Source organism: Propithecus coquereli, unplaced genomic scaffold (assembly GCF_000956105.1).
Source record: "Propithecus coquereli isolate 6110/MARCELLA unplaced genomic scaffold, Pcoq_1.0 Scaffold482, whole genome shotgun sequence".
Classification (NCBI taxonomy): domain Eukaryota; kingdom Metazoa; phylum Chordata; class Mammalia; order Primates; family Indriidae; genus Propithecus; species Propithecus coquereli.
Window position 1 is genome coordinate 1,822,261 of NW_012150641.1, and position 11,811 is coordinate 1,834,071.

Consider the following 11,811-nt stretch of genomic DNA (forward strand, 5'->3'; position numbering starts at 1 on the left):
AGGCTGGTTTCGAACTCCTGAGCTCAAACAATCCGCCCGCCTCGGCCTCCCAGAGTGCTAGGATTACAGGCGTGAGCCACCGTGCCCGGCCTATTTTGCAGATTTTTGTTCCTTTTGTGAATTAAATCTTTTTTTCATTATTTTTTATGGCTGATTATTGCCAATACACAGGAAAAAGCCATAGCCTATTTTGCCTGTGTTTAATATAGAATGCTTTGCAAATTGTGTCATTGTTGCACAGGGCCATGCTAATCATCATCATAATTTTAATTTTTGTATATCACTGCCAATAAGAGCAAAGCAATAGCCTTTTTTCTTTTCCAACATTTTATTTCAAAAATTTTCAAGTATACAGAAAAGTTCAAAGAATTTCACAATAATGACCTATACTCCCACCACCCAGACTCTACCACCACCATTTTAGCATACATCTGGCTTTTAACTGTCTCTCTACCCTAGGTTTACCCTTCTCTAATGCATTCTCCACATTGTTGACGTAGTTATCTAAATCGTAAAAGATTTCCTAGCTCTCTCTGGGATAGCAGCCAAGTTCTCTAGTATAACATTCAAGGCCCTTCATAAGCTGACCCCAACCTATCTTTTCAGTATCATTTCCCACCACTCCTCTTTTCTTTGTACATAGAGTGGTCTTTACTGAATCGCTCTTAGCTAGTCTTGATGAAATCCTACTTATCCTTCATCCCCAGCTCAAACTGCCCCTCCATAACCAAGCCCCCCCAGAATTCCACTGGCTCTATCAGTTGCTCCCATAAAGCTCCTACAAAGCTCGGCCCATGGTCACAAACTACAGTAAACATTCGCTTATATGCCTGTCCTCCCCACTAGACCATGATGTCATCAAAAGTAAAACCCCTCATCCTTCTCTGTATCCCTGCCACCAAGTAGGGTGGCTGACACATAGTGGGGCTCAATGGGCCTTGAAGCACAGGGGACAACGAGACTCAAGGATAACAAAGATACACAGCCTCCCAGCTCCCTGTAAGACCACCTTTGATCTGGGCAAGTAGGGTACGCACCTGTACGGGCATGCCCAGTTCTAGCTTCAGCCCACAGCAGGGGTCAATGAAGATGGTGAGGATGGATTCCGCAGGGTCCTGGGCAAAGCGTTCCAGAATGGCATCATGCTCCTCTGTCCACACTGCGTCCGCCAGTCCTGTCAGCATGGCTCGGGAGAGGAAGAGGGGCTTCTACAGGAGAGTGGACAGAGAGCCAACGCAGTTACGGCTGTGAGGGAGGCCTTTCTCCCATTCACAACCACAGGTGAGGATGTGGGAGATGAGAGAAGCCAGACAGGTTCAGAATGGTGAGGATAAAGGTGAGGATGGACTGAATGATAGGTGTGGAGCTTTTGAAGAAACAAGACAACAAGATTCTCCTGCCTCTAAGAGTAAAAGAAGAACAAATCATAGAGGAAAATGATAGGATATGATCTTCCTAAGATATTTCATTTATGCCTGTGATTAGTAAAAATGCATTGTCAAGAAACTCTCAACATCAAAGGTAAAAGTGAATTAAGAAAGCCAGGTGCAGTGGCTCACACCTGTAATCCCAGCAATTTGGAAGGCTGAGGCAGGAGGATCACTTGAAGCCAGGAGTTCGAGACCGACCTGGACAACATAGTAAAACCCTTTTCCAAAAAAAAAAAAAAAAGTGAATTAAGGGAACATATAAGATACTAGCCTAGATCAAGCAATTAGGAGCAGGGAGATGCGTACAAGAGCAGTTTCTTCATGATGCAGCCCCCTTAGTATGCTAAAGTAAGTTAAGATACTGGGTAAAAGTCAGTTGGCACAGCAGTAAGGAAGAAGTGAGCAGGGAAAAACAACTGAAAAAACACCAAAGAACAAATTGATTAGATGGAAAGAAATTGTAACTGGTGGCTGGAAAAAATTAATCTATAGAACTCTACTAAATGAGTTCAGGAAACTAGAAGACAGGAAGATATAGCTCAGTGAACTTGAGAAGTCACCTTATCCTTCCTCCCAGTATTCCTGGAAGATAAGAAGAAATCTCTTTTTTCTTTTTTTTGAGACAGAGTCTGGCTCTGTTGCTGGGACTAGAGTGCGGCAGTGTCAGCTTAGCTCACAGCAACCTCAAACTCCCGGGCTCAAGCGATCCTCCTGCCTCAGTCTCCCAGGTAGCTGGGACTACAGGTGTACCATCACACCAGCTAATTTTTTCTATTTTTAGTAGAGATGGGGCCTTGCTCTTGCTCAGGCTGGTCTCAAACTCCTGAGCTCAAGTGACCCTCCCACCTTAGCCTCCCAGAATGCTAGGATTACAGGCATGAGCCTTGTCCTGGCCAAGAAGGAATGTCTTAGTTAAAGTTTCCAGGTCAAGAAAATTTAATAGACAGTGATCTAAAATCTTTCCTATATATAGACAGGGATAAATCAATGAGAAACACATTAACACCACAATAAGTAAATGGACGAGAGGACATGAACAAACATGCCATGTCATCAAAAAGAAAATGCAAATATGAAAAAATGTTCAGTTTCACTTGAAATCGAAGAAATAAAAATAAAAAAAGAAAAGACATCATTTACTGCCTATCATTTTCTAAAAATCCTGGCTAAATTGATAATAGCGAGGCCTGGAAAGGGTTTATTGATAGTGTGTGGGCAAAAAGTATGATCCAGGCCGGGCGCGGTGGCTCACGCCTGTAATCCTAGCTCTCTGGGAGGCCGAGGCGGGCAGATTGTTTGAGCTCAGGAGTTCGAGACCAGCCTGAGCAAGAGCGAGACCCCATCTCTACTAAAAAAAATAGAAAGAAATGATCTGGACAACTAAAAATATATAGAAAAAAAATTAGCCGGGCATGGTGGTGCATGCCTGTAGTCCCTCCCAGCTACTCGGGAGGCTGAGGCAGTAGGATCGCTTTGAGCCCAGGAGTTTGAGGTTGCTGTGAGCTAGGCTAATGCCACGGCACTCACTCTAGCCAGGGCAAGAGAGTGAGACTCTGTCTCAAAAAAAAAAAAAAGTATGATCCATTTGGAAAGCAGGTTAGCATTATGTATCAAAAGTGTTAGAAATGTCCTCTACTCTTTGATTCAGCAACTCTGTGTACTGGAATCTATCTTAAGAAAATACTAAATATTTCATAAATGTTAGTTTTATTTGTAATATTCATCACAGTGTATTCTTTTATATTTAGAGACAAGGTCTTGTTCTGTTGCCTAGGCTGGAATGCAGTGGCACAGTCAAAACTCACTGCAGCCTGGAACTCCTGGGCTCAAGCGATCCTCCTGCCTCAGCCTCCTGAGTAGCTGGGACTACAGGCATGTACCACCACACTTGGCTAATTTTTTTTTATTGTTTGTAGAGACAGGGTCTTGCTATGTCGCCCAGGCTAGCCTCAAACTTCTGGCCTCAGGCAATCTTTCCACCTTTTCCTCCCAAAGCACTGGAATTATAGGCATGAGCTACCATGCCTGGCCAACACAGTATTATTATGAGAGCAAAAAATCAGAAATGGCAAAATGCCTAAGAGTAATGGTTTAACTATGGTACATGTATCTAATAAAACACCATATGCTGGCCAGGCGCGGTAGCTCATGCCTGTAATCCTAGCACTCTAGGAGGCTGAGGCAGGAGGATCGCTTAAGCTCAGGAGTTTGAGATCAGCCTGAGCAAGAGTGAGACCCTGTCTCTACTAAAAATAGAAAAAATTAGCCAGGCATGGTGACACGCACCTATAGTCCCAGCTACTTGGGAGGCTGAGGCAGGAGGATCGCTTGAGCCCAGGAGTTTGAGGTTGCTATGAGCTAAGCTGACACCATGGCACTGTAGCCTGGGCAACAGAGTGAGACTCTGTCTCAAAAAAAAAAAAAAAAAACTATATGCATCTAAAAAATACTTTTAATGAAAAGTGGTATTTACAAAATTATATAATAACATGAAGAATGATAAACATAGTCTGTGAAAAAGCTTTTTACAAAATTGTAATATATGGTACAGTTAGGACTTATACAAAAACAAACTTGCAAACCTATGTACAGAAAGAAAAGACACATCAAAATATTAACATTGGACACGTTTGAACAGTAACACTCTGAGTTTTATTTTCCTTTTCTTTTACTTCTCTGTCCCTTCCAATTTTTTCTTTAATAGATAGTTGTTACTTTTCTCTCCCTTTTTAAAAATTTTTGAGGTCACCAGTCTATTTATTCTTCTCACCCAGGTAACAATGGGTATGACTAAGCTTTTACACAACTTGGAAGTAAAGATGTAGGGGGCATTTAGTGTCAGTTTCTCAAGGTGATTGAAGCAGCTTCTGTAAATTCTTCAACCAAAGGAGAGAACCGAAGGAAAGGAGGAAAGAGGCTGTCTTAGAAATTAGTAGCCAGTTAGGACAACATCTTCCTAGCATGTTCGACTTGTTCAGATGTTTCACCCACACAACTGATAAAGCTTGTTGCCGTTTGCCCACAGGTGGGGAGACCGGGAGGGCAGCCAAAGACCTGCTCCTCACTCAAAGCCCTCCTCTCCTAGAGGCGGCACGCATGGCTTTGTCCTTTACTCAACAAACTGGATTTGTGGTGAGTAGGCCACCAGCACAGAGTAAGAAGAAGTGACAGGTGAGAGAGAATTTCCCGTACACCATTCCACAACTGATTCTTTGCTGCACCGGGTGTTGGGAAGGAATATTTGCCACGGGGAAGACTCAAGCCTACCACGTCCACCACGGGCTCTGCTAATTCTTCTTTCTGTAGTTCAGGTTCCTCCAATACTGGCTCTGGGAAGAATAAAGATACAAAAAGGAAGGCATTCCTTAGAAAGTTAACTATGGTCACCACATGACCTAGCAATTCCACTTCTAGCTATGTACCCAAGAGACTTGAAAGTAAGGACTCAAAGAGATATTTGTATGCCAATGTTCACAGCAGCACTATTCACAATAGGCAACAGCCCAGCTGTCCGTTTATGAATGAATGGATAAACAAAATGTGGTATATACATACAGTGGGATATTATCCAGCCATAAGAAGGAATGACAGTGGGATTCATGCTATAACATGAATGAGCCTTGAAAACATAATACTAAGTGAAAGAAGCTAGCCACAAAAGACCACACGTTGTATGATTCCATTTATATGCAATGTCCAGCGTAGGCAAAGCCATAAAGACAGATGGTAGATTAGTGATTCCCAGGATCCGGGAGGAAAGGAAAACAGGGAGCAAGGCTCTGATGCGACTTAGAAGTAAAGATACAGGAGTCACCTAGTGCCAATTTCTCAAGGTGTTGAAGTGGCTTTCTTTTGGAGAGATTCTAAAATTAGATAGTGGGAAGGTTGCATAGCTTTGTGAATATATCAAAACTACTGGATTACATGCTTTAAGAGGGTGAATTTTATAGTGAAATATCTCTCAGTTTGATTTAAAAAGCTAACTGGGGCTGGGCACGGTGGCTTACACCTGTAATTCCAGTACTTTAGAAGGCCAAGGCAGGGGGATCACTTGAGGCCAGGAGTTCGAGACCAACCTGAGCAACATAGCAAGATTCTTTCTCTACAAAAAATTGAAAAAATTAGCCAGGCATGGTGGCACGAGCCTATAGTCCCAGCTACTCGGGAGGCTGAGGCAGGAGGATTGCTTGAGCCCAGGAGTTAGAGGTTGCAGTGAGCTATGATGATGACACTGCTCTCTAGCCTGGGCAGCAGAGCAAAACCCTGTCTCAAAAAAAAAAAAAAGACAGGAGCTAACTTGGGGGGAGATTGAAGGCAGTTAGTACTAAGGTTATTCCAGGCCTTCTATTCTTCCCCCAATCCTCTTCCCACATGAGGCCCACGGGAATCAGCCCTTCTCCAAAACACCAGGCTGCAGGACACTCAATTCTGCCGCACCCACTCTGGACCCCCATAAAAACCAGGAGGCTCTGTTTCTCTGCCTCCTGATCTGAGGCTCACACAGGAGATTGGGATAAAACTGGTAAAATTCCCATCCCCTTGGGGCTTAAAGGAGGAAGGAACAAATGAGATAGGACCAAAAGCTGAGGGGAACAGGACACTCTAACTTCCAAAAAGGAAAACTAAGAGGGGAATGAGGCACAGGGGCCAAGGAGGAAGGCAGGACAAGACGCAATAGGCACTTCCAGAAGCTTAGTGGTTAAGTGGGATAACCCAACTCCCTCGGGAAAGCCGCTGGCATTCCAGATTTCAGCAGGGAACTAGGCCAGGGGAGGGAGACTGAGACAATCTCAAGAGTAGACTTATTTTATCTTCTATAATACAATTAATATAAAGTCTGAAATATGCAATACCTGTAGGATAATAGTATATGACATTCATGGATACATGTAGCAAAAATTTAAAAAGAAACAAGCTTGAGAATGATAAGCACCAACTCAGGATAGCAGTGACCTCTGGAGAAGAACAGGGGTTCTTGGGGAGGGGATTTGCCTATGTATTTATAGGGATTCACTTGTTGTTGTCACCATTGATTCTCACATCGAGTGGTGGGTACATGAGGATCATTATATTGCTAGCTATGCTTTTTCTGTTTTGCCTGAAATACAGGTCTACGACTCCTTATCTAAAACCTTGGGCTCCTGTGTACTTCAGAATTTAGAACTGTAATATAATATAGTATGTAAACACCCGCCACTCCCCCCAGGAGGGCTCTAGAACAGTGCTTAATCAAACTCTTCCTATTATGAATATTTCTGCAGTAAAACATGAATATTTATACTAAGTGGCTTAAATAGACTATAAACACCTTCATGTCACTTCAGGTTAGGTTTTACCACCAAATAAGTTTAGATGCCAAACTTTGGAAAAAACCTTTCGGTTCTTAGAGCTTTTGAAAATTACAGACAAGGGATTATAAACCTGATTATGATTCTTCTTCATCTTCTTTTAGTGGGAATTAAAGAGCACTTAAGGAAGTACAGAACATTGATAAGACCTCAAAAGGGTGTTTGCCCTCAAACCCACCATCTTTCACGAAGAAGTGTTTTAGGCCCCCTGTGTCTCCTGTAGGCCAGGCCTCAGTTCCTCCTTAATTTCAAAGATTACAGGAATTAATGTTAGTTTCAGGGCTGCCTTGGAGGTCCAAGTCCTCTCTGAACCTCTGCCCAGGTTACAGGAAAGCAGGAAGGCTCCATGTGAAACACTAAGAAGGCTTAGCGCCGGGGCAGGTAGAAACCCTCGGTGTTTGAAGGCCAATGCATTAATTTCAAAGCTCCTTCCCTTTCCTCCCCAGATGATTCTCCAAACTGGACCTCACTGCCTCCCTCCTACCTCCCCCTACTCCTCCTGGTACTCAGCTTCTAGGAGCCAGTTCCATTTTAAACTGCTTTCAACGGAGCACTTGAGAACTCAGAAGAATAAATTTTGCACATTTCAAAGATCCTGTTCTAAGATAGGTTCCTAAGTCCCTGGACCTTTCTCCCACATTTGTACTTAATCTCTCAACCTTTAACATTAAAGGGGGATTCTATTTCTCTCCATCTTGACAGGCTGCTAGCAGCATAAAGGAGCTCCAGGTAAAAAGGGTGTGGGGAGGTCTACACTTAGCTCACAGTCCTGTCTACACTGGCCAGTGCTCTAAGGCAAAGCCCTGTGACACCAACAGCTACTAAAAACCTTCAAATCCCACTGGCTCCCACTCACCCACAGGAAAGGAATCCTTCATATCAAAGCCACAAAAGCCAGCCTCTTTAAACTCTTCTCTCCCTCCATCTAGTCTTCTTTTCCTGTTGTCCTGAACCTGAACCTCTGCAGTCTACCAAGTCCCTGCCAAATTGAAGGCAGAGATACAAGAGCCTTAAACAGATGGTGAAAAGCATCAGCCGGGCTTAGGATTCAAAGGGTGGCAAGGCAGGCTGAGTCTCCATGGTGATGGGCTTAATGGGAGAAAAACATTATTTGTTTTGCCACCCAGGGTGAAAATGGGAAAAAGGAAGAGATCAAACCCTCTTCAGTAGGGTAGGAGCAATGAGGAACACTTGAAATAAGAAAGAAGAGGCTAGAGAAAGGATTGGCTCGTGAACTCCTGGTGCATTGGTGGGAAATTTTAGGACAGAAAGAACAAGTACAAGGCTAGCCAGGAAGAAGATACACAATAAAAGGGACCCAGCAGCAGCGCTGAGATTCTACTGAACTCCCTCAGCTGGAGGGTCACTTAGCCCCTGTTTCTTTCCCAGAAGCAAGAGAGCCTGCTCCCCATCCCTAAGACCCTCCTAAGATACAAGCATTCTGCCTCCAAGCCCCTCTGATTTTCCTACCCTCCATTTCTAAGCATCCCCTGCCTCAGCAAGTACCCACCAGGCTTCTCCTTGGGGGGCTCGGGCTCAGGCTCGCTGGCAGGCAGGGCACTCTCCTGTGCAGCCAGAGCTTCCTGAGCAGCTTGCCCTGCCCGGTTTGTCCGGGGGCCTACTCTGCCAGTCACACGCCGCTTCTTCTCAGCTTTGCTGGACATCGTGCATGCAAAACCTGCAGGTACACGGGAGTTGGGAGTCCACAACCAGATCCCAACCCAGCCCCCGATACATGCAGTCCCTTTTGAATTCACAAATTGACTGAGACTCAACATAATAATCTTTTCTGGGGGTTCCCACACTCTGCTCCATTAACCACAAGGGATCTGTACTTGACAGGGGCCTTGGAGTCCTTGTTTTCCCTGGGGCACCCCACTTTCTTCAGGGTCCTGGGTTAAAAATCAAAGTCAGTCCTTCCAGGCATTAGGAATAAATGGAAGCTAAAGATGATAGCCCAACAGACACCCCACTAATGAGGGTTTAAGGACTCTATCTTTGCTTGGCATATAAGAACATAAGATAATCAGGAAATGATCCACCAAACTGAAGTGTGGCTGCCCATATCCTCAAGCACTCTACCCCACAGGGCCAAGGGTGAGTGAGAAGGCCCAGGGAAGGGAAGACAGTCCCCATGTTCCCCACCCTTTGTCACTGTGTCAAGTCATTCAATCAAACCAAGGTTGATTTTCCTGTGTACCTTTTCTCAAGTTAAATGGAAAAATGTTCCTCCTAACCACACTAAAATCTAGAACATCCTTTTTTTTTTGAGACAGAGTCTCACTCTGTTGCCTAGGCTAGAGTGCCATGGCATCGGCCTAGCTCACAGCAACCTCACACTCCTGGGCTCAAGTGATCCTCCTGCCTCAGCCTCCCCGATAGCTAGGACTATAGGCACCCACCACCATGCCTGGCTAATTTTCTCTATTTTTAGTTGTTTGGCCAATTTCTTCCTATTTTTAGTAGAGACGGGGTCTCGTTCTTGCTCAGGCTGGTCTTGAACTCCTGAGGTCAATTGATCTTCCCGCCTCAGCCTCCCAGAGTGCTGGGATTACAGGAGTGAGCCACCCCACCTGGCCTGCAACATTCTTAAACAAACAAACAAAACAGTACTTGCTACAGGTCTCTTTAGCTTTTAATTCCCAAAGGCAAGAAGCTTGTTTTGTGTGTACTGAGAAGTCTCTTAGCATAGTTGGCTGAGTAAGGCTGTGCTAACCGATAAGGAAGATCAGGATCATTTGACTCCAAATGCCCTGAGAGCAGACTGGAAGCAGGAAGGATAAAAGTCAGTCAACACTAAATTTTGAATTGTGCAATGGGGAAAAAGGAATTGGGGCATGAGGAAGGCCACAGTGACGCTGCCCCTCTAAGTAGGATAACAGGAAGCGCTTCTCTGGCAGGTGCTCAGCATCCTAAGGGCAAAGTCAGGCTGGCTGGGCATTCCCTCTTCATTCAGCCACCGCCTCGCAGCCACCTGTGGCTCTCTTTCCTCATCCCCACAGACTGCCACAGGCATTGATCACAGGTTATGAATTTCAGACTTGAAGGATTTGTACTTTGCTCCAAGGAAAAACGGTCTGTTAGGCCAACAAATCAATAAAACCAACTATAGCAAGAAGGCTTCCTCCTTCAGTCTCCAGAGAAGCATCAGGCTGCGCTTCCCTGCCTCCAACTGGAGCCTCAGGTACATTCACCATGGGGTGCACCCCACCGCAGGCCCCAGGAGGAGCGGTTCTACTAACCTGGGGTTCACTCTTATTCGGAAATACCGCAAGTGCCTGGCCGTCTCCTCAAACCGGTTACCAGTACGCAAATTCCCCCTTGCAATCGCTTCCCCTCACAACCGCTTCCCCACACAACCGTCACAACTGCCCCTTCTTCTCCCCATCCCCCACACCTCTCCCTTGTTCCCCCTCCCTCCACAACTGCCCCTTCTTTCCTACAACTGTCCCTTCCTACCCCCTCACTACTGCCCTTTCTCGCCGCAGCTTCCTGCTTCTCCCCAGCATTCCTTCCCTCCTTGCTTCTGCCCCGAAACACACCTCACGACGCCGACCCTCTCCTCCCCAGGCCGACCGATGGGCCACTCCAACTAAGAAGTTGCCCTGCTTGGCCCTCTCTGGCCCGCGCCTGCACGCGTCGCCATGGCAACCCCGGGCAGGGATGGGCCGGCGGCTAGTGCGCGGGCCCGTGGAGTCAACCTCTCCGCGCAGGCGCCGTGCATCCCTACTCCTCAGCCCCACCCCGCCCGGGTGTCGCCCGCTGGGACCCGGGGCCAGAGGGCTGGGGGCCTCGGGGAAAGTAACTACGTCTGGTGGGCTGGAGGGTGCGGGGGGTCTGGTGTGAGGACCGAGCTGGAAGGGCTGGGGCTGGAAACAACGAGCTACCGCCCCGCAGGACACTGAAAAGGCAGGGGGAACCCAAGCGCCTGACCCCCGCTCCCAGGTCTGTGGGCTCCAGCCGGAGCGGGTCCAGCAGATGGCGCCCGGCGGTCCCCCTGCGAGGCTCGTTGCGATCTAGAAGGCGCTCCAGGATTTCCAGGCAGCCGTGGCTGCAGCTGGGTCCGGGGGAAAAACCGGGGCTGGAGCACCCCTGCCCTCCTGCTCGTTCCCACTTCTTAGTGCGGACTGGGGTCTAGGATTGCCGGGCGGCGCCGGGCGGGGGAAGGGAGGGAAGACTGGAACTGGAATTTTTGGAATCTGAGGATTGGCTTTGGAAAGCGTCGCAGGTTGTGGGGGGGCGGGGGGCGGGGACTCCCTGGGGAAGGTGACCGGGCCCGGGAGGGGCTTCACTCTCCATAGGAACAAAGGCTGCGTCCTGGGAAGCGGGAGGGGAGGGGGTGTGAGAGGAGGGGCAGATCGCAAAGGGTACTAGGGGGCGCCGCGGTCTGGGGCCGCTAGAAGGCGCCTAGGGGACTGAGCTGTACCTGCGGTGGGGAAAAGCTTTGGGGAGACCTGGAAGATACAGGGTGGAAGCCGAGTCGGGGGATGGGGAGGCGCCCTCCCTGCTTCCATCAATAGTGCCTAATTAAGACAAAGCCAGCAGAGCCCACTGATTACATTTCCATGAGGAGCTAAATTGATGGCATTTCTTTGCTGGATGAGGAGAGAAGAAGCTGGCACCTCAGTTCCCCTTTTTCTGGTCGGCGTTCACACCTGGCAGGTCTCATTATGCCGATCTGGCACTGCCGGGAGTAGCAGTCCCTGGCCCTCCTGAAGGGAGGCTGGATTAACCTACACCCTGATCCAACCCTGACCTCACCATCCCACCTACCCCATCTTTATTTCCAGAGCTGAAAGCCCTTGCCTTCCCCCCACCCCTACCCCCTGCCCCGTGCCCAATTGTCCTTAAGGTGGGTTTCTGAATTCTGATTTGTGGCCTCCTGCCCAGCCAGACTCCTGTTGCTGAGAGCAGGGATTGAAGAGAGAGGAGTCTTGCTCTCTCCCAAACCAGCTGCACAGCAAGCAGGACTAAGATGGAACATCTAGGTGATCCTTTAACCAGATAGGCCATGGGTGGCAGAGAGAGGTGAT

At 47.4% G+C, this 11,811-nt stretch overlaps 1 protein-coding gene across 1 annotated transcript in view; it reads right to left on the minus strand.

Annotated features, from left to right (window-relative positions):
- DNAH2 (dynein, axonemal, heavy chain 2) overlaps positions 1-10,383 on the minus strand; it is a 102,793-nt gene extending 92,410 nt beyond the window's left edge. Inside the window, exons 1-4 of the mRNA XM_012655607.1 lie at positions 10,321-10,383; positions 8,289-8,456; positions 4,698-4,759; positions 1,038-1,208 (exon numbers count right to left, since the gene is read on the minus strand). Coding sequence (XP_012511061.1) covers positions 1,038-1,208; positions 4,698-4,759; positions 8,289-8,442 — 387 coding nt within the window. The 5' untranslated portion in view covers positions 8,443-8,456; positions 10,321-10,383. The remainder of the gene's footprint in view (positions 1-1,037; positions 1,209-4,697; positions 4,760-8,288; positions 8,457-10,320) is intronic.
- Positions 10,384-11,811: the final 1,428 nt, after the last annotated feature.